The sequence below is a fragment of the Patagioenas fasciata genome, chromosome 1 (assembly GCF_037038585.1).
Source record: "Patagioenas fasciata isolate bPatFas1 chromosome 1, bPatFas1.hap1, whole genome shotgun sequence".
Taxonomy (NCBI): domain Eukaryota; kingdom Metazoa; phylum Chordata; class Aves; order Columbiformes; family Columbidae; genus Patagioenas; species Patagioenas fasciata.
The window spans coordinates 12,842,651-12,869,488 of record NC_092520.1 but is presented as its reverse complement, the minus strand read 5'-3'; the positions used below and the strand labels follow the sequence as shown (position 1 = coordinate 12,869,488).

Genomic DNA, 26,838 nt, shown 5'->3' with positions numbered 1-26,838 from the left:
TCTTAAAAGTAAAAATTATCCCAAATTGTTCCTATTTCTGATATAACGATTTTAAGTTGCCTGCTGTCGTAAGAGCTAAGTTATGTTACATGCTTTCAGGCACTCACATCACACAAATTTCACACTATCACCTTCTAATTCCTTTATGTAAAAGTTCATGAAAACACTGCCAGTTTTCATCAGATTTCTGTAATGGAAAAAGCTGTGCAGTGTTCAGTGGGCATTGTTCTTTAAATGTAAGTACTTATCTACAACAAACAGTGATGATGAAGGTTCCTTTCATTCCTCAGCAAAATCTCCATTTTACATAGGAAGTGTGATGTCAGCGCTGGGTCTAGCAAACTTTCCTTGTATTAATTACACAGCTAAATAATTTGTCTAGTTGAAGATTTGGCACAACACAGATAATTTCCACTAGTGATTAAATTCGTATTCATGATGCTTATCTGGTGAAATAGTTCCAAAGTGTTCAGTCAGTCACATAAAAGTGTCAAATCCTGCCTCCCCTGGAAACATCTCTCAGTTTTCTATTGCAAAATAGAGGTTGGAAGGGTCAGGGAGATCTATAGCACCATACCTCGTAAGTGCTCATTAACCTGGCACGTTATCAGCCACCTCCCAGGGTTCCCAGGAGTCATCTCTGCTGTAATGAACGTTGCTGGGAACAGGCCGACGACATCTGCCCTCTGGTCTCTGTTAGTGAACGTGTGGCCATAGAAATATGCAGCGTGGATATCTATCTCGCTTCCCATACCGAACAAGTGCCAGGACATGGAAGTGTCAGCACACATCTCCAAGCCAGGGAGATTGCCATAAATATAACCGTTAATAGCTAAAAACAAAAGTATGAGACTTTATGAGAGTTGAAAGAGAAGTGTCAAGCATCTGTTACCCATTTCAAAGCATGATCCTGTCCTGGCCAAGAAAACAATCTGTCTGAATGTCTACACTGAATAAGGCCCTCCCAGACTCTTTGATAAAGAATAATGTTTTTGAACAGCTAGCTTACAGGTCTGGATGATCAAATGGCCCAAATTCTCTGGTCGGGTCTGTGAAAAACATCCTGGATGGTATCAACATATTGCAAAGGCCAAGTCGTCACCAGAAAGGCCTGATAATGAGGTTAACTTGTTCTGCAGCTATTTAACATGTCTGAAACCCATTCCCTCTTATCCTAAGTCTTAAATATACCGCTATATGCCAGGCTTAAGCAATTTAGATTTGAAAATTATTATATCAGTCAAATCAGTCTAGTCAGCTCTCTCTTTCTCAGCTTCCACACCTAACAAATGACACTAAGAGAATAAGACTCATTTTGCAAAATATTTTAGCTCTTAGGCTCCATGGAACAACCGAAATACAGAGAAATATCTGCACTTTACTTAAGCCAGATCTCCAAATGGCACAAAGTACTATCAGCCAATGGATTTCTGAAGGCCAGAAGTGGTTCTGCCAGCCAGCCCACCATCCACAAGGCACTTTGAGAAGTGCTGGACTCTTCCAATACGCACATCTCCAAGTGCTCTGCAGCCTCCTTTTCTCTATGCACAGCTGGTCAAACAGTGACCAAATGGCTTAAATCTGTTGTCTAAGATAAAATGTGAAATAAGTGGCAGTGATGGCTATGAAAACCAAATCCCCTTTCTTCAACCACTGTGATGTGCTCTATTTAGGGAGAGGCTTTTAATCAATGCAGTACTTCAACATCTTGACCCATTTCATGCTGACGCAGATAAAGCAGACATATCACAAGGGACAGGAAGTCCTACTGAAATGTCACTGCTGTAGGTCACCATTTGCTCAAGAGTCCTGCTCACCATGCATTCGGTTGCTGGTCTGGAAACCTTTATCCTCTTTGTCAACTGTGGCTGGTTCTAAGCAGAAGGTGTTTATATTCTCATCGAGGTACCAGCTGAAGTTTTCATCTACAATGCTAAACATCAGGGCAAAAGCGTTAGCAGCACCAGTCCCTTCTATTGAGGTCTCATCTGCAGTTCCTAAATTGCAAACGAAAAGGAAAGTGCTAAAAAAAGCCTTGGAGGGGATTGAATTTAAAAATGACAATAACTTTGGAGCACTTGAGGAAATCTGGTGCTCTGTCCATGATCTATAGGGCAGGATGAATCTCAGATAATTTTGTTTTCCTAAGACATCTTGACACCACTACCATCCCCAGCCTTTAAACACAAGTGCCTCAGAAGGCAATTAACCTCACCTAAGTCAAGCTGAAATTTCAGGATCTCTTTCATTTGACATAAGCACAAGTAGCTCCCAATATCTGTGGTCCTGTTTTCCCCGTCATTCGTCTACTCCACCCAGCCTTGCCCTATGGTCAGTATTAGCACCTGTGTGTGTACACAATGAGCTGGGCCAGGGGCCTGATTCAGCCAGAAACCTGTGACTTTTTTGCCATGGATTAAGCAGAGGCAAGTGATAGCCTGCATTTCTGTTCCACTGGAGGGAATGGTGAACTATACCCTCAGAATGGCTGTCTAAATGTGGTTCACTCCCCACAGACTAACTAGGAAGCCTAGGACTAGATAATTAAGTGTAAAAAGGCTGAAGGCAAGATGAATATAATCTATTTAGGCTAAATTCAGTATCATTATCAGAGTGACCATTTAGAAAATAACCTGATACTATAGGAGTGGCAATATTGAGTAGTCTATTATTAACTGTTGGTAGGTTTAGACTTCATCTAATTGTCCAGTCTACCTCTGAACCCATGAAAACATTTGCTTCCCCTGCCTCCTACAGGAAGGAGCACCTGCTGTCAGTCCTGTGAGAAGACTACAGCGGTAGCATCACGCAGATATCCACCTCGATGAATTCAAGACTAAACATGCAGGTAGCCTGGCCTTTGAGCCTACGATTGTTTAGAATGTGCTATCATCTCATAGCTTCATATATCATCGCACAGTTATCAGCTCAGTTCCACATGTTTGGGCAGTTCTGCAGATTTCAAGTGCTCTCAGGGAGAATAGAGGTCTGAGACATTTTAATTGTGTGAGTTAAGCTGGAGACTAGGTCTACCCTTTCCACACTGAATTCTTTCCTTCATATATAAAACGTGCTTCATTTATACATTCCTTACAGGTTCTGTATATAAAATCAGGGCTGATTTTGTACTGTGGGAGGTACTGGGAAGAGGTGACAGAGTTACACACGCCCAGGGGGAGAGGGGGCAGTGTCTCAGCTGATAGAAGGGAGAGGGCTGGTATGTGGTCCCTCACAGCTCCAGCAGAAAATTAGCATGGGACAGACTGTCATCTCAGCTGTTCAGCACACATCCCCATATGGTTGTGATACACAACTTGTGAGCAAAAATATGTATATAATCCATACGGGGAAAAATTATGAAGAACATTTGTTTGAAATATGTAAATTCCAATGCCAAAGTCACCTGCCCAGCCCTAATTTCCTTTACTGGGCAATGAGTCTTTGCTTGTCCTAAAACGATCCCAGTTTGGGAACATTTATTTTTGGTCTCGGCCGTGACCAGCTGGCCACAGGGCATGCTGCGGTCCCTCCACCAGCCGAGATGAATCTCTCATGAAGTCAAAGGGGAGCAGGAAGGGAATGGTCGTCCCAGAGCTACAATACCTACCCTGGGATGCTCCTGGAATGGCCCAGCTATTCCTTTCCCCTTTTTATGGGCTATGTAGGGATAGACTCTAGACCATCATGTTTATACCTGAAAGCAAAAATGACTGTTAAGATGCCAAGCTTGGCAGAGGGGCTTGCTTTATCAGTGTTTCTAGCTCAGTACCTTTTTTACAAACCAGCAGTGGCCCAATTAAACCAGATGCAATATCTCTTGGTGTGTCAATGTGAGAATGGTAAATCCAAGTCAAGCAGTTTGAGTCTGCCAAAGTTGGGGAATAATCTTTCCTTACTGGCCATGTGTACGTGTAATTTCCACCAGGAACAACAAAGTCGTCCTCTTTGCTTTTACCGCCAGTTCCATCAGGGTAAAGTGCTCCTAATGCATTAAAAGGAAAAAGGAAGCTTTAGCCCCACCCTTGACTGTTTTTCTTAAATAAATGTGTAATTTCTTCTATTTTATCACAGATTTATAAAATAATTACAACACTCAAAACATGGAATAGCTGAGAAATTGTGAAAAATTTCAGAAGTTCTGGTAAAACCATCAAAAATATTGACAGTTAAAATCCATTATTTACCAGTAGACAAGGCTTTAAAAATGCATTAACAGACTCTAAGTTTTCCTCAGCTCTTTATTCTCATCAGTCATCTACACATTTTGTCAGCTAACATCGTGCATCTTCTAACAGAAAACTGATGAGAGTAATGAATATAGGCAAATCCATACAGTCCTCTAACCAAAATATACATGCATAGGTTTTAGTTTCTGAAAACAATTTCTGTTATAGCCCTAAAGAAAGGAAAACATTTACTTACAAGAAATCCATCCATTCAAACAGAGAAGAAGTATAATAGAAGGAAGGAGGGAAGATGCTTCAGTGACTTATAATTCAGGAAAATAATTAAGGAAAAAAGACCTACCCAACCTGTTTCAGCACTGGGTTGGTTCCAAGCACTGAAGGTTTGTGGCAAAAGTTTTGGGAGATGAGACTGTTCCTGGTTTTAGTCATCAGCTTCAGTTACTGATGAGTTTATGAGAGAGTGATCTAAAGTCCTCTGATGTCAATGGCCAGAACAATAAATACTTGGACAAACTTTTAGCCATGGTATTAGCTACTCCAGGGGAAAAGATAAAAGAGAAAGGGCAAACCAGTTTTTACCTTCAGAGTCCTTGTCATAGAAGACCCCGTGTGGGTGCACAGAGTATGGGCGGGAAGCAAAGTTTTTTAGATGGATGATAAAGACATCTTCTTGTTCTGCCTTGAGGACTGGCCCAAGGAACCCCAGCCAGGCTGGTTTAGGGATCTCCTGGGAGTAAGTGTCATCTGTGAATTGCCTAAAAATAGCCTTTTTGTACACACGTCCTATCCGGTTGGCTCCTCTTGTTGCATACACACTTGCAAACCTAGTGTTGGGAAGGGAAAATAATTTAGAGGCAAAATAACTCCTTTAAGAGTTGATCAAATAACTACCGTTTGCACTACAGATAAATAATTCCCTGGGACAAATCATAATATAATATAAGGCTGGTGGAATAAAAGCTGAGGAGTAAACCAGTGCTAGTAGAGTCTGAGCTCCTTTCCATAGAGTAACAGCCATCCTACTTGCAAGTCTGGTCTTTAGTATGGTCACTGCAAGTCTTCACTTGAGGAGCAGCCACTCAGGCCTTTCTGTACAGTTTTAGCAGCTTCTCCCTCTTTCGAAGGTTTGAAACCTCACTTCTGAAAGAATGACTTTTCAGAAGGAAAAGAAAACTAAACTAACTTTTTTCAAAAGCCAATAAGAACTATTCTAATAAACTAGTTTGACACCCCAGAAGAGTAGCATGGAATATTTTTTGTATGACATGCATAATTTCTACATTCCAGAGTATATGTTTATAGCAACTTCACGTAGTGGAGAACCCACCATATGGTCAGTGGTTGACATATTATAGCTATTAAATGCCTGCTACCTTCAATCTAGAATTGTGTTTGCAGTCTAACATCAACTAGCTCTACACGTCAACCACTGGTTCCCACCAAGCCCTCTCTCAGATCAAAGAAACCACATACCATCAAGAACTTATTTTCTATGCAGGCACTTGCATAAGTTTTAATTAATTGACTAACTTGTGTCCTACCCTTGTTTTGGACAAACCAAGTGCACTGACATTCTTTATGCAACAAATCTTTCCCAAAGCTCTTTTCTAAAAACCTTCTAATATTTCTCTATCTCTTTTGAAGTCTGAACATAAGAACTGCACACAATAGGCAAGTAATATTCCAACTAAAGACTGTGGTGCTCACAGTCAATATTTTACACAACTGGGAATTAGTTTTACCTTTTTAACTATAACATCATACTGGCAACCCATGTTCATCCCATCCGTTATAAGATCTTTTTTACTTCTCTTCAGGTTACAGCTGACAAGTGTGATACACATTCTTTGTCCCTAAATGCCCCCCACAAAAAGGGTAGAAATGAACCCCTTTGCTATACAGCCAGAAGCAGACTATATGACAAATTTCATCAGAGTTGACTGCTCCGTGAGTTTTTGCATCCCCTGAATATTCTTTGAACTTTCATGCTTCCTAACAAACTCATAAAAAAGCTCAGTTAAGTTTTTCTGAAGTATTGTTGGCAGAAATATAGCAATTTCATACTCATAGCAAGTTTTTGTGACTGGGCAGTTCACCTGCTTGAACCTGCACCTTTTGTGCAGTGCCAGCGACGTAAGTGTCAGACATCACATGAGTTGAAATGTATGATTTGCTGTAACTTCTTCACCACAAGATCCACTGCTCCTCCTTTTTAAGCCTCTGCTTGACAATGTAACTCACAACATCCCCCATCTGTGGTCATGACACCTCCACAGCCACTGTCTAAACCAGATCCCTGAAATGTTCCAAATATAAAAGCCTCCAAAAAGAACACTTTTTCATTTGAATAATGTGCTTTATAACAAGCCAAGAGCTATTTTGGCACAAATGAAAATGTTGGTGATGATACTGCTGTGGCAGAAGTAGTTGGCTAGGATGGAGGAGAAGGGACAGAAACTTCTCAGTCTGCTTCTTCACAGAATAACCTGTGTAAGACAAATACACCCCAAAAGTGTGGTTAAGGAACGAGTTGCCAAGAAGTCTGGATTTTCAGTGAATTAGCAGGTCTGCGGTAACTGTCTGTGTGCACAGCAAGACCTGGCAAGTCACACAATGCTCACCGAGAAGATACCTTCCACTGCCTGGGGGAAAGAGCTGCTATTATACAAGAGCCTTTACTACAGAGTAGTAGGTTGTGTCAGTAGTAGTGCAGTGTAAATGCACATGCTGCCTTACTTTATGGCAATGTATTCATGTGGCTATGTCCTATTTCTAATTATAAGTTGATTTTTTTTAAATGGTTTATAAGAAATTTTCTCTAGAAAAAAACAAAATAGACTTTATTTTCAGAAAGTAGTTATTTCCATGAGACTTTTTTCAGCAGATTTTTTTCCATTTTCATCAGCCACCGAATATTTCAAATGAGATGCTGCACTGGTATTGTTCTTTCCCCATGAAGACAGTGACCTTAGGTCCTTGGCTTTCTGGCTGGACAGCATCACACTCTCCCATAACTTCACACCCCTGGGACACTGTCTCTCTGGCAGAAGGAGAATTGTACCCTAGAAAAGTGTATTTTTTTTATTGGGCTTTGTCAAATGCTTGATATGAGCACAACTCCTTCAAATGCATAAATCATGCATAATGTATAAATCAGGGATCCCAAAAATCCGGTTAAGTACCGAGGTTAGAGAAATCACGCTGAAAAAACTCTGTAGGTTTAGAGACCCAAGACTTCCTTAGTTCTTGTTGGCTAGATCTGTGTCTGCCTCCTACTTAAAGCCATCTAGGAGTCAGGAAAAGAAATCTTTTAGTGCCAGCTTTCTGAAAAGAGGTCCACTCAAATCCTCCACCCATTCAGAGCTGCAGAGCCCACACCATCAGTGCACTGGGTATCAGCTGCAGCCCATCACAATGTAGGTGATGCTCTTCTATGCAAGGCATCAAGCAATGTGAGAGTCATGGAGACAGAAAGGGAGCATGGAAGGAGCAACCTGGCCTCTTGACCCTGGTTATTTATTGGTTTTGCTTAATCATTGTCCAAAAGAAAACAACCGATCAACTGTGGGAGACAAATCCTACATGCTGCTGGTGCTCTGGCTGTTGTGTTAGACTCAGACTCTTTCACAGCTTCTTTTCCTTCTAGATCCACACTCTCCAGGGGGAAGAAGAGTTTCCTACCCCAAATGCCCTGATGTTTGAGAGTTTCTTGGAGTGCAGACACTTCAGCCTCACTTTTCCTTCTGTCTGGGAGGAATAGAGCCCAGTTCTTCTACCTATGCAGAGACATGTATTTTCAGCATGTCCTTTTGGTTTCCCTCAGTACCTGAGAACAGCGCACACTGGTTGTTGTGAGTCCCACTCTAGGAGTCCAGGCTGCCCCATTTCATCCAGGAGGACTTTTGGGTGCCCACCTCAGCCTTACAAGAAGCTGGTAGCTCTGTGCCACTTTAGAAGTGTTGCTGTGCTTCACATTATAGTGCTTGAAGTCTTTCGCAGAAAGACTACCCACACTGAAGCTAATGGTATCAGCCATAGGAAGTTCATAGAAAAGATGTGTGGGCGTGACTTCTCCTCGGCACTCCCAGATGCCTGGATCTTCTGGCCAAATTGTGGGGCTGGTTTCTCTACCCAGTGCCACAGTGCAGCCAGCTGATGTGTCGGAGGGAGCTGGCTCTGGCTGGATGGAGGCTGCGATGGCCCCATGACAGGCAGTGGGCTGGGGGTGAGTAAGAACTGGGAGGGGACACGGCCAGGCCAGCTGACCCCAACTGACCAGAGAGATGCTCCACACCATAAGATGTGCTCAGCAGTACATGCTGAGGGAGAGGAGGAGGAGGGACCCCATTTGTTGTAGAGGCACTTGTCTTGCAAAGCAACCACTACATGTGCTGCGGTGTCTGGATGTCACCTGCTCATGGGACATAGAGAATAAATCTTTTTATGCTTTGCTTTCATGCACAACATTTGCTGTTTTCCATTAAACTGCCTTTGTATCAATCCATGAGCTTTTAATCTAATTTTCTCCTCCTGTCCTGCTAAGGATGGGCAGTGAGTAGGTTGGTGGGCTCTTGGCAGCCCCCAAAGGTCAACCCACAACACCAAATTAAACCTGTTCAGTTATAAAGCCTTAAATTATCTAGTTTATTGTTTCACTAAAGTCTTAAGGGGACTCTTAATGTTGCAGGCACCTCCTAGGCAAAGATTTTAGAAAAGTATATCATAGAATCACAGAATGTCCGGAGTTGGAAGGGACCCACAAGGATCATTGAGTCCAACTCCTGTCCCTGCACAGGACAACCCCACAGTTCACACCATGTGTCTGAGGGGGTTGTCCAGTCTCTGCTTGAACACTGTCAGGCTTGGGGCCGTGACACCTCCCTGGGGAGCCTGTTCCAGTGTCCAGCACCCTCTGGGGGAAGAACCTTTTCCTAATGTCCATCCTAAACCTCCCCTGGCACATCTTCCTGCCATTCCCTTGGTTTCTGTCATTGTTCACCAGAGAGAAGAACTCAGCACCTGCCCCTCGTCCTCCCCTTGTGAGGAAGCTGCAGCCACCATGAGGTTTCCCCTCAGTTTCCTCCAGGCTGAACAAACCAAGTGACTTCAACCACTCCTCATACGGCTTCCTCTCCAGACCCTTCACCAACTTCATACTCCTCTACTGGACACTCTCCAGTAGCTTAATAACTTTTTCATGCTGTGATGCCCAGACCTGCACACAGTGCTCCAGGTGAGGCCGCCCCATTGCAGAGCAGAGCGGGACAATCACCTCCCTCAAGAGGCTGTTTGTCTTCTTTGCTTCAGTGGGAGCTTCTTCTCGGTGTTCCATGAAGTCTGTTGCCAGTGCCACTAGAACCAGTGCATCTCCCACCCTGCAGTTCCTTACCACCCACCTCCAGAGTCCCTCAGAGATTCTCATGGCTTCAGGATAGTGTCCTGCTGACCTTTCATCTCCCCTCTTTGACAATAGTTGTCAAACACCATTCCCTGTCTTCTTTTGATAGCGTCTGCTTCCTTGGGAAACACTTCACATTTTCAGTCACTGAATTAAACATTCCCTTCAACTGCATTTCCTAATTTTTTTTTTTTGTTCCCACTCACTGACTTTCCAATATGTTATTGCAGCAGTGGCTTCTCCAAATGCTGTAGTGTTTAAACATGTTCAGTTATCTGAATCTACCTCTGCCTCTCTCTTCCAGTGGTCACAGTGTCCCTGTTCTACTGGGAACTCCCTTCCAAAATGTCTCCTGTCTCTCATTCCTGTCTTGTCACAAGAAGACAAACCTTGTCCCTGCTTCTTCATGCTCCCCTGCTTGCTTCAAACCACTTTATCCTCCTGGTGGCTTTATGATTTCATCACCTGAACCTCTTCTATTACTTTGGTCTTGTGCAAACACATGAGCTTCTCTTCTGAATTTTGACTGTCACCCTCCAACTCAGTTGTCAGCCTGAACTTCATGTGCAGAAAGTCACGATAACCAGCCAGTCCCACCTCTTTTATGAAAGGGCAACCCTGGAGGTGTACCAATGCTAGCTGCCGAAATCCCCTCCTTCATTTCCTCCAGACAGGTCAGTCTTGAGGTTACATATAGAGGTAAGCAGACTTGTGAATCAAGGCGTATCGTTCTTGTTCAGATTAGGATAAACATGCAAATTCTTCCTTTATTCTTTTTGCCAGTTGACTATTCCCAGCAGTTTTTAAACTCCAGGAAAAGTTGGCAATGCATATGAATAAGACAGGGAATTATTAACAGGGAATGAACTCCTTAAGATTAGTATTAACATAATTACAGTTGTCCATCCCCCAGCAACTCTCTCAAATGACAGAAAGAGTAAAACAAGTGTCACGTAGATTCTACTTCAAATCAAGACTAGACATGCAGATAATGTGCCACCTAAGAGTAGGACCATGAGTTAGGGTAGCACCTGGAGTGGTGTAATTTCTACACCTATTTGTTTCATCACACAGGAAAGATTTTTTTTTACTGTATTTAAGTTACCTCTTATCTTAAGAAGCAGAGCAACAGCAACCTAACCTCTGTTAGGTTTTTCAAGAGATGCTGACATGAGTACTGTGTTACAGTGTACAGTAAGAAACTGAAAGAGAGCTTACATGTTGTGCATGGCCAAACAAACAGCTCCTGAGTAGACTGTAGCTGGATCCCCCACTGGTACAATTCCAAAAAGAGTTTGTTTGCCCCTGTAATCACCACTGAAAAATCAGCAATCTGAATAACTACCAAATGTGGAGTCCCAACTTTTCTCCTGCAGTTAGCAAGCCAAATAGCCACTGCGCATTGCTGTGTGCAACTGTAAGTAAATGCAAGCTTTCTTTTCTTATTGTTGTTCCACTAAAATCCCATAGATTTTAGACTGACAACCATTTTAACAGCTATCTTTATGGGCTTATTCCCTGAAATATGTTGATGGTGAAACCTTCCTTATTTTCTATTCTCTTTACGTATTCTGTGCCTGGGCTTATAACATATTTCCCCTGAGTACCTCATTTTCCCCATGGCTGAAGTAAGCCAGACATTGCTCATGGCTCCAGGATGCCTCTGGGTCATGTAACCCGCTGAAGGGAACCCCGTACCAAACCATGACTCCTGCACTAAGGCCAATGCAATGTCCATGCTAAAGGGATGGCCAGTAGAAGGAGACTAGTGGTGCCAACTCTCATTTGTAGATGGTACCCTGACCACACAGCACTGAACAACAAGATGAGCTTTGTGTCCACAAAAGAGAGAAATACAATGTCCTTAAAGGATGTTTTAGGCCTTTTATGACCCACACATGCAACTGACGAGTTCAGCCAAACCCATACAGTCATAGATGAAGCTCTGAAGTGTGGCTATAATGGTTTCCCTCCTAGGATAAACTTCTGCTTCCACTGAAGTCAGTAACAAAACTCTTCTCAGGCTTCATTAGAGCCAGGATTTCACCTCAAATGCTCTTTTGATGTTGACCCTTCCCACAATGATCATCTTCACTGGCGCAATTGGGTCATTTGGCCACCTGATGACTCAGCCATTAGTTTAGCATCTGTGACGACAGCTTCACTGTCATTTATCTGGGTGGGATCTCCTCATAGGCAAATTGCACAAACCATGTTTGATGCTGTGGTAACAAAAACCATCCGTTAGTGTTGGTGGGTGCAAGACTTGGCCCAGATAAATGTAGGATTTGTAGCCTAAAGAGAAGGGATGGGCTGTTACATCAGGTAAAATTTAATAACATCTACCACCAGCAGAACAAGATTTAAGTGTCCATCATATAAACTAGCACCAAATTAATTTGAATGGATTATCAACCAAACTCTAATCCTTAGGGCTGAGCCACAGCAGGGAGGGCAAGATTGATGTATGTCAAGCCACACTACCTGGGCGTATCTTTCTTTTGAAAGGCTGTTGCGTGTGTCGCCATTAAAGGAAGCAGGTCTGAGCTCACTCTCCTAGTGCAGCAATATTCACACCCTAACCCACAAAATCTGACCAGGATCTGCAGTACATCCAGAATCATCTTTATGGGCTTGTTCCCTAAAATATGTTGGTGGTGAAACCTTCCTTATTTTCTACAGCAGTATCTTGCACACTGTGTGTTCAGTCCACCGTGGTTTAAAGATGTTAACTCTTTCACCAGTTATATCAGGTGGGAGGGAATGCTGAACACCTTCCCAGCTCACTTATGCTCAGTGGCCATCATTTGGACCTGTCTGTGATTTCCAAAGTCCTGTGTGCTTCAGAAAATGTCAGCTTAATTTTCCAAGGGAGAGCTGAGAGTGAAGCGCCTTGGATTCATTCGCAACGTTCCAAATTATGAAAATTAGTGGAACAGCTTGAGGCTTCAAGCAGACAAGACAAATGGCAGAGGCAAACAGATTCATTACTCTCTTTACATAAGAAGCACTGATGCACAGCAAGATACTTGCTCTGCGCAAGCAGTAGACTGGCCCTTGAGCACGGCAGCAGCATGTAATAAAAATGGGCACCCAAGCAGAACAGCTGTGTTAACAGAGGTCTGCTTTTGGGTTAATCAGCTCTGACGAGAGGCAGCCTTTTCAGCTCACACCCAGGGAGATGCTGATGCAGCTCTACGGCTCCTGGCTCGGTAGCAGCCCACTCAGCACCAGCACAGTGGGAGCTGAGCAACGTAGTGTGCCTGGTGCCAGAACCAGCTCAACTGACTGCCAGGCCCATGCCTCAGCTACCAAAGTCTCCTTTCCCCTCATTACTGCTAAAAACTAAAAGCTGAGGAAGATATCATTGGCTTTGGCACAGCAACATTGAAAATCATCTCTTAAATCTCGCTATCTTATCCAGGTAACGTAACGCTTTCCATGACGCACTTGCTAATTCAGCATTTTTATTGAGTAGTGAAGAATAAGTGGGTTTTGATTATATCTCTGTGGGCTAGCTGGAATCAAAGGGAGCATTCCTTTATGTTTGTGCACCAACTCTTTTAAAGATAATCAGTTGGTCTGCAACCTCTTTATCTTCATTTTCCTATCAATAAAACTGGGATAGTTTCCCATCAGATGGGTGCTGTGAGGATGCATCACACGGTGAAAAGTGCCAGGCTCAGCGAGCCCAAACGTTCCTGTCTGCAGAGCACAGATGGCTCAAAATTTGCCCATAAACTTTGTTTATGGAACGATGCTTTTGATAATATCCATAGGAACCAATTAATTAGCTGAAAAGTATCCTATTAGTATACTGCTTTAAATTTACATTGGAGGTTATTCTAAAGAGTCAAATAGTCAAAATAGCTATTACTGCTCCACTATTTAGTCCACGTGCTTATGCAGACACACTATTATTCCAGAATATAGCACTTCATTTAATTCCACTCATTACAGTTTGGAAATGGAGTAAACTAGTTATAAGAATCACTTTATTATTCTGTACATAGGGAGTTCATCACAAACAGTTCCCCAGCTTTTAATGTATAGTCTACCTTAAAATGCTCTGTGGGTAAACCCTTTGGAATTAAAATTTTGTAATTATTGCATTACAGCGATGACTGAAGACATGAGCTATCATCCCTCCCTGCCATGCCATGTAAAAAGCATCACATTAATGTCACAGACTTTGAAGTAAATGTGCCACTTGACATTCAGGGAACACAAAGTGCAGACAGGCTTCAAAGGGCAGATTCCAAATCTCTCTATGGTATCAGGGTGGATTTACAGGTAGCTGCCCTTCGCTTAAAGATGAATTATTTTTAGTGAGAGGTCTTCCAGGTTAGGGAGTGGAGCAAGCTATGCTCTGCTAAAAACAATAGGGAAGTTAGAAATTCAAGTGTTTAACGCAACTGAAGAACATCCTTTCCAGCAAAGCCTGTTTTAATGGGCTGGGAACAAACTATTACCCTGAATTCTACCTATAAATGTAACACCTACTGACTTGGATGCTGTAACCATTTGTTAACAACCTGAGCCTAACTTTGTGTTGAAAAATAAAACTCCTTCTCACCTCCTCCTTGTGGCTAAATATTTTAATTTATGAAATCCAGCTGAGAATGATTCCAAAATTACCAGCCACTATAGAAAAGTCTGGAATTGCTTGTGATTTTCTGAAAAGTTTGAAAGGACCATTTCCAGCTCCCAGGACACAACATGGAGCTCCCAGTGTGCCTCTAGACCTGGTATGGTCACTGGGACCTCCTCACTCATTCACGAGTCCCACCCCAACCCCAAGCCTAGACTCAGAGGAAGGATCCTCAAACTATCTCTCAAGTGTCAAAGTTATCAACAAAATCTTAAAATTTTTCCCACGCAGGTTTGAAGCCCACACTGAAGGGATACACCAAGGGTTTTTGCCATCCCCATTTAATGTCTAGCAGCACCAGCACAAGAACGGATGCCCATTTCCCTCTGGCCAGGACACGATTCATCACAGTGCTTACCAACACACTCCAGTTTCAGCACAGGTAACCTCCAGTGTGATCATTCATTGTCGTGTGCTTAAGCACGTATCTAAATAGATTTCCTAAATGGACATCTCCACAACTGCACATATTGCAGGGATAAATAGACCATCTCTTTCTGTCTCTACTGCTATACACATCTGAATTTTACAATGTCATACCAAGCCCACAAACGTTTATAAATCTGACAGGGAGAAAACTCAGAACCTTTTGCCAGTTAAACAGACTTATATGTCTTATTGCAAAGAGCCCTGCTTGATGATGACAAAGTTGCAATTTGCCTTTGGACAACAAGTACCAGAAATACCTGCATATCCATGAAACACACACAGGGGATTTTGAAACAACTACCTGATACTTTGTGATATATCTGTTCCTTAACCTCACACTCAAATACTATCACCTTGCTTAGTCAACCACAATGGAAGAAAAATCAACCAAAGCCTACTCTTGCCTTCAAGCTGAAATTCTGTCTGTGACAGCATCATTGGAAGAAAAACAAGGAAAAGGCCATCTTAAGATATTTACAGTAATATTAACCACTTAAGTCAATTTTCTTTGGATTTGTCAATACGTCTCCAATTTATCAGAGACCCCAGTTACTTACTTGTCCTCCAAGAGGTTTTGTCCCGTGATCAGGTTTTTCCCAGACGGTGCATAGTCCCAATTCTCTTCCACAATCCCGAGGTAATAGGTTCTGGTCTTTGCTTCCACCACCGCAAACAGCCAGAGGAATCCAAGAGCACGAAGGCAGCCACCACGCTGCGCAGGAGGCATTTGTGGTTGTAATTGCAAGGCTGGTGGCGGGCAGGCAGCAGCAGGATGCACCAGAGAGCTCACCCCTCCCTCCCGGCTCTCAACAAGTTATAAATAAGGAATGGACCGAGCAAAGCTCCTCCTTTTCAGTAGGTTGGACTGGGATAGGCAGAGAGCCTGGCTATGCAGAGCAGGGCTAGGGAGGAGGTTGCTGCCATGGCAGGACTTTTGCCAATTCTTTGGTGAATGCATAAATTGCTCACTTACCTATCCAGGCTAGAGTCACTTGTTGGTTTTTGAATGTTTGGATGATTTTTTTTGTACTGTATTTTCCAGACTAGGTGGATGGCATATTAGGGCAGCATATTGCAGTCTTTTTGCCATCCTTGTCAGAACTCATTTTTTAAAAAAAGAAAAAAAGCTCCTTTATCATGTCTGAAATTTCTAAAGCTAGCATCTTGCTGCCTTGATTGGGTTTTTTCAATGACATGACTCTAGTTTATAGTACAGCATTATCAGAGAATTTGCCACTGCCTCTCCAGTTTCTAGGTTTTTTTGACCCATTTATTAAGATCGCAAGCGATCTAAATATATTCCGGTTTAGAGTGCCCAAAGTGAGGCCTCTTTTTACAACATTTCTGAAAATTAGACTGCTTGTAAAGTCTTTCCATTTAGACACTTAAGAACTGAGGCACACAAAGATGACCCTTTTATTAACATTGGTAATTAATGTGTCCACGTAGGTCTCTAGAAAATCAGTCCCTCCCTTTATAGCTTAACTTCCTCTAAGAAGACATCTCTATTATCATCTTGGCAAAGCGAAGTGTAAACCTATGAGAGTATTAGTTGATAGGATATTCTAAACCATTTCAGTAACATACTCTGGGTGGTAAGACACTTTGCAACTTCTTGCTGCCTCCTTGTTCTTTTTTTAACTGACTAAAGACATTAAAAAGTTGAAGTTCTGGAACACAGCATTACACTTGAGACTCATTGCCAGGTTTAATGGTTGCAAAATTCCCTTTTCAGCTTCAGAATCATCTGACTTCTTCCCATTGAAGCTAATAGTTACTCGCAGCAAGGGATGTAAGAGGCTTCTCAAAAGAATTTGGTAGCCACAGGTTGAACTTCATCAGTCAAAACCTAGCTCAGTGATGTGAACGGTTTTATGTGGCAGCCACATGAGGTTCAGCCTCTGGTATGTGACAATTACACGCGGAGTCAGCTGTGCTGAACACCTCTTACCATCACTGGTGTGCAGTTGGCTTTGAAGTCATACACAGGGTTCAAAAAGCAGATGAGGTTCATAGCATCCCAGCCTTCAGCCACCTGGACCATGGTGAGTCTCCTCTAAATGCAGAGACAAGGCACACAGACACATGGAGTATCTTACTAAAGAAGCTTTGGTTTCTCTGGGCTACTCATTGCATCTCTGTAGCTGCAATGACTGAAAGCCCAGTATACGTGGATAAGGATACAGTCAGACAATTGCAAACGCTCAGCATAGCACAGCTGTAAAAGCCAGAGTCCCTCAGGTGTAACCTGCTCTCTGATACATCCTGATGTTTGTTATCTCAAGTCAGTTAATTGATGAACAATAAGAAATAGGAAAAGTGATAAGACAATACAGCCATTGTAGAAACAGAGATCCTGATCCCCAGAAGCAGCACCCACAGACTTCCTGGTAATCTTGAAGACCTTGCTCATCTCTCCATTCATCTGCTGCAAATCCCATGCTACCCAGCCTCTTGGCATCTCACATCAATCTATGTCCTCTCTTCCAAAATACCAACAGTTAAAAATAATCTTCCTTTTCCACTGCTTTGTTGTGTCACTGAGTTACTCAAACAATGCCAACTAATAGTACTATGATTCTAAGAGGCATAATTAGAAAGCAAAAGAAAATGACTGCAGGAGAGGCAGAAGTTTTGCCAACTGGTCGCACAGCTATCAAGCACACAACTGTGGTGGGACTGATGGGTCAGCTCATGGGATATGAAGCTGGGAAAAGGCCAAGGTGGCCTTTTAACAGGTTAGCAGATGCCCACTGTGAGGTTTGCACAGGGCCTGGGACCCTGCAGCCTCCTGTGGTCAACACTTCCCTTGCCCAGAGCAGCTGTCCTGAGCCAAGACAAACCATGAGCTCCCTCTCCTGTCATCAGGCACCTGAGTTTAGAGAACTGGGTGCCTATTATGCAAGTGTTCATTGTTATAACATGAACATTTGCATTTGAATAGGAAAAATGTTTATTTAAAGCATAACATGCACTTTGAATGAGATTGTGTAGAGCTCATTTGCTTATATCAGCCACTTATGTGACATTAGAGATATCTAAAACCAGGTACAGGGACAATTTCATCCAGACTGTTTCACTATGACCTTTTGTCTGCTTTTTTGTAACTAAATAATGCTCTTATGAGTTTCATATAAATCTATGTATGTGTGGACTCAAACAACTCAAGCACATTGAGCTAATGGGGAGTAGGAAGGGGAGTGTCCAATTCTGAGCTGGCACCTGGCCGCACTATAGTCATTTAAATAATAATAGTGCTATGTCCTAGTTTTTGTGTTGCTTCGAATGTGCCCAGGATTGGGTCCTGGTTGCTTTCTTGCTGGAATTACTATTCAAAATTCAAATACAAAGTTAATTTCTTTGTCTGTTACCATAAAAATAATTTGTGTAACAGGAATAATGTGCGGGCATTAGCACCCTATATCAGCAATGTGTTGTAAGTGTAGTAAACGCCTCAGCTTGGCTTCAGCACTTACTAGATCTGGCAAGTTCTATACTCTGTGCATCCACACGTTAACGCTTAATTACCTTGTCACATCATTAAAGCCAGGCACATTTACATTCCAGAGAGGTACTGTGGGCATGAGTCAGAAAAAGATGAAAGATGCCCTCGCATCAGGAAAATTTCTGGGAAGCTCCCCTCCGGCAGTGAGGTAATGGGATTACATTTGTCCCTTTGTTCAGGATCCTTTCAGCAAAAAAGTTGGATAGTGGTTCCTTTGAGATATCCTGTCTCTCTGAAGGCTAAAATTAGTGCACAGCTGGGTTCCAGAGTTTCGTAATGAGGAGCATAGGTCTGAAGGGCAAACATCTTGAGCACCCATTTGTGAATGAGCCCTGAAACATCACCAATGAAGCTTTCTTTTTAAGTACATCAGGAATGACTGCAATAATTAGCTTAGGTTAATCCACAAAAGCCTAGACTTGTGCCAATGCATGTTAGTGAATTAACTAATACCTAAGTTAGCCTGGTGATGGCCATCAAGTCAATGAAGAAAAAAGCTGGATGTACCAATCTGCAGTTTCTTGAAATTTAGCAACATGAGTTCAGAGATGAGCACTTTATTCAGACTGTGTACTACTGAAACCCAGTTTGCATTCTCCATTGGGCAGATGATGAGCTGGTGTTCAAGCAGATTGATTACCCTGTTCCCTCTGCTTCTTCCTGGCAGCAGTAGAGTTCCCAGTCATAGACACTCCTTCCTGGTCCCTCTGCTATGTTAGTTTGTGTCTGCACTGCAATCAAGATCGGGGAATTTGTCTGCTTGTTTCCAGCATAAGACTACCCTCAGCTGGTATTGCCACCACACCTGGAACTGTATCTTCAGTGACCATCCCCAGGTGACAAAGAGTGCCAGTGGTAAAGCTGGGAACTGAATTATACCCTTCCAAGTTTCAAACCACTCTTTTACCTAACCCATCCTCCCCCTCCATCAGTTTTCCCTCACTCTCCAGCCACAAACACATATTAAATACAAAACCCTCATAGTACACCTGTAAAAAACAAATTCTATTGCACTTTCTAATAATTTTCCAGGTTGCAGCAGTAGTGAGCAGAAGGTAAACCTCATGTTATAGTCTTGGATAGTGACACAAGGTGAACTCCTGAGTTCACACGGGTTGGTTGGAAATTTCAAAAGCCATCAGCCTTCCAAGGCATTCACCACTTCTGTTTGCAAGTTTGGATAGGACTTTGGTGAGAAAGGCTTCCTTGGCATGTACAGCACTTCCCAGGAGTATTCCAAGTCTGAGCACTGAAAGACAAAAAAGCCACTGAAACTACTAACACAGATCTGCAATCAGTGAGGATATTAGAAGTGCAGCTATAGCCCACATTGCAGGTGGCCCAGTGTGGACCTGACTCACACCTGCCCAGAGGTCTTTGTGGCAGGACAGAGACTGAACCCAGCCCTCCAGATTCCCACGTCAGAGCCCACTTGGCTCCTCAGCATTGTCCTCCAGCCATTTGGGCTCCATCCATGTAACCAGCTCAGGATCACAATTGGGCATTTACCGCAATGGTTATCTGGAGGTAATTAGGGCAGCATAATTTTCTCCACACATCTCCGTGCAGATGTTCTCCTTGCAGAACAGCTACTTTGGTACATTACCAGTTGCGGACAAATCTTCAACCAAGGTGTGAGATGGGAAAGAGGGCTCCTGTCACACCAGAAACTGTGCACAGATCCTTTCCTTTCCATCACAGGTATGAGACAAATCCTATATCTGTTACACCAATGACAAAGGACGATACCATAGCTGAATTTATAATTTGAAAAAAACTAATTATACATTGAAAAAAAAAAAGATGCTTAAATCAGAAGATTATAAAGGGATGCATAACGAGAAGGCAGGCATTTAACACTGTACTGAAAGCAGCTGCAAGTTTGAAGAGATTATAATAAACTGCCAAATAGGCTGGGCAAGTGAACTGTGTTCAGCCTTAAAAGCCATTAAAGCAAAGCTAAAAAAATGAAGTTTTGATCCTAATTAGAAGAAGCTCCTTGCCTGTGGTAATTCATGTAATATCTGCACTGTTAAAACAAGGCTAACACCTCAACTGAACTTCAAGGTACATTATTTACTAGTTTCTATTGTGCTGCCCATTGTAGCACCTAACAAACATGAAAGAGCTTAACTTTACATCATCACTGTGGGAGAGAGAGTCTTTATTAACCCTATTATACAAATGAGGAAAGAGAAAGACGAGGTAACTTCCAGGTGCTCATGCAGGAAGGTAGCCCGGTCTCCTGGCTCCCCGTCCAGTTCTGGAAGCAAGGCAACATCCCTCCTGTTGCACCGCCTTCCTTCTGAACACAAGGGTGATGGAGAGCAGGGTGTTGTACTCTCACTGTGGGAGTGATGCTGTGACCTGGTTGCATGCTGAAACCCTTTCATACCCACCTTTGCTGCCTGCTTGCAGCAGTGCCAGCACCAAGGGCCACCTCAGCTCTCTCCTGAGCAGCTCTGCTGCCTGCCCAGCCTCCTCCAGCCATGCCATGGGCATCACAGGATCCTCTTCTGCAATGTCTTGCAGCACTGACCTACTTGCTTTCTCTAGAGGAAATGTGTCCCTTTTGTTTTCCTCCTATGAGATAATTGCCCCATTTTCTCTACAGGTAAATGGGGAAACTCCAGGACTGGAAAACTAACCAGTACTATTTAAAGCAGGTGGCAGAATGGAAGGTATTGGGCATTGCAGGAAGAAAATAAAGAAATTATGTGACTGCATCTGCACAAGGGGCTTCCAAACTGTGGCAAACTCATCTCTGCCAGGCAAAACAACCCCAGGAGTGTTATAAACCTGCAAATTCCCAGCAGGCTTGTGACACTTTGCTTAGGGTCTGCTGATTGAATTGCAGTGTGTTGTGTGCAGTGGTGGAACTAACAGAAGTTACCTGCTGTTCAGACCACATCATCTGTCCAGTTTCTCTGCCTGAAAAGGAAAAAGTGGGGAAAACGTAATGACATTGTGGAAGCCTGCATGATTGCCCACAGTGAAACAATGTGATTTATGGGTTCTGCAGATGATTGCCAGCACTTTAAGTGTCTTTCGTCCGTGTCTATGAAGCTCTGCAATAAAGAGCAGTCCTACTGCTCTTCAGCAACTCTGTTGCTTTCTATTTGAAGAAGCCTAAATTACAGCCAGAATGCCACTCCTGGAATGGAAAACTTTCAGTTCTAATATTATAAAGGACGATTGGAAACTCTACAATCTATGGAAAAAAACTTTCCCTTCCACCTACCCAGTTATCACCTGTAAGAGCTTCCTGTGTTCTTCCAAAACATCCTTTGCCTTTTTTTCTGTCATTTCAAGTTAGTTCTGAGACTTATATAGTCCCTACTGGGGATTTCTTTTCTGATCACCTCTTGCCCAGTCTCTCCTTTCTGCTCCTGAGTACAGCCCTGGGAGGTGCAGAGCACCCTTGGTTTAACATGGGAGAGATAATGTAACTGTGATTAAAGATCACAGAGTTGGTCAGGGTTCTTGGCATCTTTCTTTGCAAGTGAGGGATTGTGAACGCTGTGGCAGAGTTGCAGCCTGGTAAGGCTGCACCATGATGCATACAAGACTCAGGTGCAGATCCCTCTCCAAAAGGGTTATGAAGCAAGATACAGCATGATGCCAACACAGCTGCACCACCCCTGGGTAAGAGCTGGAGTGTTTCTACGCTGGAGTCCACTTGCAATTCTGAAGTCAGGACTAACTCAGATACAGTCATCTTGGCTTTGTGTGCTCATGATGATGCCAACGTGGTGTCAGCAGAGTTGGCTCTTTTCCCAGGCCAGGCCATTAGTGTGAACGGGAAACTTCATGAGTCATGGTGCCTGAAATGCTTCTTCCAGCTTCTACAGAACTTGGGGCAGATCACACAGGTCCGCAGCCTGTATGTTTTGAAAGTAAAAAGTGAACATTGGGCACCTGAGAAAACAGTCTGAGCCTCAGAAGTGCTAAGCAACCTCCGAGAATGGAGGAAACACGATTTCAGCTGACTAACTGTAACTCACCCTTCACTTCTCCTCCTGTGTGCTCAGCTGCAAAGTGGGGATCATTAAATCTGACTCTCTCTCCAGGTATTTGGAAGCTAATTTAGTTAATGCTTGTCAAGCACTTTAAGGTCTTCAGATGAAAGGAGCCGCAGATAGGCAAAGCATTACTATTGCTATTAATTATTTCTATTGTGCAAGTAGACATGAAAGCAGCAAGGGTGATGATTACTTGCTTCCTTTACAAGTAGCAAGACACAGTGCAAATACACAGACAGGCACCCTCCCTGCCCTGCAGTGCTCCTAATCTTACCAGCGAGGAAAGGAGCACAAGCCCAAAGAAAAGCAATGCATGTAGTGACTTACCACACACAGTTTTTTTGCAACAGCTTGCTTTTAAAAGTGCCCTGTTAGGCAAAAAGCACAATATCACTATTCTGGGGTATTTAAAAATCACAAGCCAGGCTCTCAAAAAAGGAAATTTTTTTTACAAAATATAGTAAATGCTAATTCTCCTTATTTGGCCTCTGATTTTTGAGCAGATCTAGCTTGGAAGTTTTTCTCTGCAGCCACAATGATTGAAAATACTTCACTCATTTAAAAAAAATAAAATAAAAAGGTCAAAATTCTTGAAGAACAAGTTGAGGTATTTGGATATGTAAGACAAATTCTTGGTGGTAACAGGTTGCTGTCAATCATTTGCTCAGCATGAAGGAGATGAGTGTGGTCTTGGTGGTAGCTCATCCCTCTTCCCTCCCAGGCATCCAGGGAGCCCCAGGAGCCAGGGGCTGGGTGCACACCACAGAGGAGTTTACATGTGGTGATGTGATGCTCTGCAGTAATTTGTTCCTTTATCTAATGCCTGACTAGACAGGCAGACAGGTAGAGGAGTAAAAAAACCAAGTGGCTCCCAGCCAGATGCTGAAACCTCTTGCTGGTGGCTGTGAAAGGGCTGGCACTGGCTCAGCATAGGGGGTGGAAAGCACGACAAAGGCCAGTGGTGTAGCGGGCTGGGGTGCTCTGGGGTGAAATGCGCCATTCTGATCCATCTCACCTTTCCTTCAGAGTGTGAAGGGACGTGAAGGCACATCCTGGGCCAGGGAGTACCTGGCTGGCCCAGCAGTCAGGTATCTGCATCGCTCACCTCCTTCAGAGACAGTTTCATCTGTGGAAAGAGGTTGTAGCTGGATCCACAATGTCTTGGGTGAGCCTTCCTCTGCTCTGTGAATCCAGGTGGTTTTCTTGTTTACTTTTTCCCAAATAAAAGCATCCTATTCATTTAATCTCAGCTGGTGAACAGGCTTGGGCAACATCAGCTGAATTTTTTGTGATCTTATGAGCGGATGAGGTTGCCTGATGCAAGCTGTTATATAAAATTATTAAATTACTCTTAAAACAATCTCAGCCTCTTTCAAAAAGCAATTCTTGTGAGGAAAAGGCAGCGATGTTTCTGGCAGGTCACAGCGAAGAGTATCCTTATCTCATCATAAGCATATGCAATACTACAAGTATTATAAGGGTATCAAAAATAAGTTCAAAAAGCTGAACAACCATCCTTCATGCACTGCTTCAGGTTTCCAGGTCTGTGTTCCATCCTTGGGCTCTCACCAAGATCCCTCTGATGGCCATAGACATCGTGGCTCATTGCCTCCCTGTGCCACTGGTGGGGCAAGACCCAGGCACAAAGCCCCGGCCTTGCACAGAGTGAGATTGCCCAATGGAGGAGGCCCTCCAGGTTTTTTATTTCTTTAATGTGTGTAGGTTCATCTCTCACTAAGCTCTTTTATGATCCTGTCTCCACCCATTATCTTCCCTTTTAACACTTCTGCGGGTTCTTGTCTTTCTCCCCCAGCCTCTGGAGACCTGCCGTCATCGCAGAGTCGATGCACGTCCTGCTCTTAGCTCAGTTTAGGCCCACACCCTAATGTAAAGAATGGATTACACCACTGAGGAATGATGGCAACATATGCCAGACAGTTTGTTCATCTTTTTAAGTTCAGCTTTTTGATATCTTCTTCATGCCAGCTGTGGGGGAGCTGTGAACTTGAGCCAGCTCTGCTACCAGGACCAGCGACCAAAGCCCATGGCAGCACAGTGCCACTGCTGCCAGCATGACTGTGGCACTCAGCAAAGGGCTGCGCTTTCACCCCTATATATCACAGTTCTTGGCAGAGCCACACCATCACAGAGCAGCTGAGGCTGGAAGGGACCTCTGGAGATCATCTGGTCCAATCCCTCTGCTCCAGCAAGGCCATTTGGAGAAGTCTGCCCAGGACCACACCCAGATGACTTTTGAATATATCCAAGGATAGAGACGATATATCTCCAAGGACAGGGATTATGTGGGTAAGCAGAGACAGGTCACGTTTTCAGAAAGGACTATTACTTATGTCTCCTTTTGGTACCTAATTTTAGACAACAAAAAAAAGCCTGTAGTCCACCTTCCTCAGCATCCCCTCACCCTCAAAAAAGCCCTGAAACTGTCTTCCAGTGGACACAGGGGCAGAAAAGTATAGTTTGAAAATGGAGATTGCTTATTTTCTGGGAAAGTTTTATAATGCAGTTGTCTGTGCAAAAAGACAATCACTTTCAGAAACCCAGGCAGTTCTAAGAAATGTCCGAAGGCACTCCACTCTTTGGGAAATATTACGCTAATTGCATCAGGCCCTCCTCCTACATAAGATATGTGGACATTAAAATTACTGTTCTGTCCCAAAGTGAACCCGAACTAACTACTTCAGTGTCAGCAAGAGGATGGATTGTGCTTTCTTCAATGAGCCAGCACCAGCTGGAAAACAGACAGACCCCAGGATCTCAAGACCAGCTGTATTTCCAAAGGCTTACGCATTTTTTTTCCCACATATATCGGTTTCTCCAACACAGGCAAAGCAAGTAGTAAGTACTTTTACTAACAAGCAGTAATTCTGGCTACGAACCTGGCCCCACATACATGCTTGAAACATTACAGCTATGCCAATGCAACTAGTATTGATTTTCTTTTTCTTTCTTTTTTTTGGCACAAAACCAGGTGGGGATGGTTAATGACAGAACAGTTCCCCTTGGAATAACAAGATACTTAATGATCTCTCCTAACCTCTCGGCTGTTGCCCTCCTCTTTCATTCTGGTCCGAATTGGTGCTCCAGGTACCTCATCCTCACATGGGAGTTTTTAATATCCCCCAGGTTACCCAGCCAAGCCACGAGTCTTTCAGTCTGACCAGAAACACCACCCTGGACTGCAGAAACGTGCCCTCAGAGTGCCAAACATCTCTAAAAAATGCCATGAGTGGTTTTTTGACAAAACCCACATTTCTTCACTATCTTCCCAATGTTTAGTCTTCATTACTGAAGGCTTCCTGGAAGAGACAGGGCAGTTCAGGGCAAGTTAGGAAGGGAGGAGAAGGATCACCAAAAGAAGCAACATTTATTCCATTTGGTCAGGTAAACAGGAGCATTTTCCAGTGGGTACTGCTTTAAGTTCCTAATTCACCTGCACCCTGAGCACACACTTGGATCAACCCAGTGACAAAACACAGGGATGAGAAATACCTTTGAGCCAAAACCAGAAATAAGTGTTGCATGAAACCAGCAAAATGAAAGCACAGACCTCTAATTATTTTAATATTGGACAGTGACAGTGTTCTTCTGCACTAGGAGCACAAACAACCGCTGGCCACAGGTCATGGTTCATTGCCATTTTAGAAAACAGTGGGGCTGGCACAGTGCTGTCCCTGGACAAAACATTCACATAATTAAATCAACTGAGCTCTGCGATAAATCAGATGAACACGCATGCACACAAGCAAGCAGTGGGTAATACTTTGTTGGATGGGCAGAGCTTGCTGGGTTTTGTTTTGGCATGGTTCTTTCTCATCCCAGAAGGTGTTCCTGCAGAGCTTTGGCTGTGCAAACCTGTGGTGTGCCCCAGGCTCACAGTGTCTCTGACATGGGGTTTATTCCTAAAGGACTACCTCTTTCCAGTGGCACTAGTGTCCCCAGAGTCAATGATGTGTGAACCATCATCAGAGGTGGAAAATTGCTCAGCAGAATCTAGATGTTGTCTCAGAGAGCCTCAGTATGTAGAAGTGGGAGTTGTGCATATAAAGGAGATACACGGGAAAAGGAGGGAGCCAAGTATCAGGGGGGAAGGAAAACCAAGCCAAACCAAACCAAACCAAACCAAACCAAACCAAACCAAACCAAACCAAACCAAACCAAACCAAAACAAAACAAAACAAAACAAACCAAACCAAACCAAACCAAACCAAACCAAAACAAAACAAAACAACAACAAGCAAACAAACAATCAAACAAAAAAACCCACACCACAGGTAAAATAGAAGATAAGATCCATCTGTGTGGTATTCAAGCTGTTGTCCCTGTGAAGCGCACATCCAGAACAAGCTGTGTGTTAGGACCACACGTGTGTGATGGTACCATACAGTAAATATACTTCCAAAGATTGTGGAGAGCCTATTTCAAACTTGGTTCGGAATAACTTCCATTCCAGCTCTTCAGGCTCATATATATTCTTAATATAAGCACCGTAACCTGAACCACTCAGTTGTTTGATGTTATTTACTGTGGTTACCTCTGATCTGATAAAAGACTTGAGCCTTTTTGCACTGAGCTGCCCCTCATCTTGCTCGGTGCTCTTGTCATGCAATCAAGTCTCTATTAGCTGG

At 43.3% G+C, this 26,838-nt stretch overlaps 1 protein-coding gene across 1 annotated transcript in view; it reads right to left on the bottom strand.

Annotated features, from left to right (window-relative positions):
* The window catches only part of HEPHL1 (hephaestin like 1), a 34,814-nt gene extending 19,422 nt beyond the window's left edge, over positions 1–15,392 (bottom strand). Inside the window, exons 1-5 of the mRNA XM_065850788.2 lie at positions 15,223–15,392; positions 4,767–5,011; positions 3,770–3,982; positions 1,818–1,997; positions 578–832 (exon numbers count right to left, since the gene is read on the bottom strand). Of these exons, the coding sequence (XP_065706860.2) occupies positions 578–832; positions 1,818–1,997; positions 3,770–3,982; positions 4,767–5,011; positions 15,223–15,392 (1,063 nt within the window). The remainder of the gene's footprint in view (positions 1–577; positions 833–1,817; positions 1,998–3,769; positions 3,983–4,766; positions 5,012–15,222) is intronic.
* Between the last annotated feature and the right edge of the window lie 11,446 nt (positions 15,393–26,838).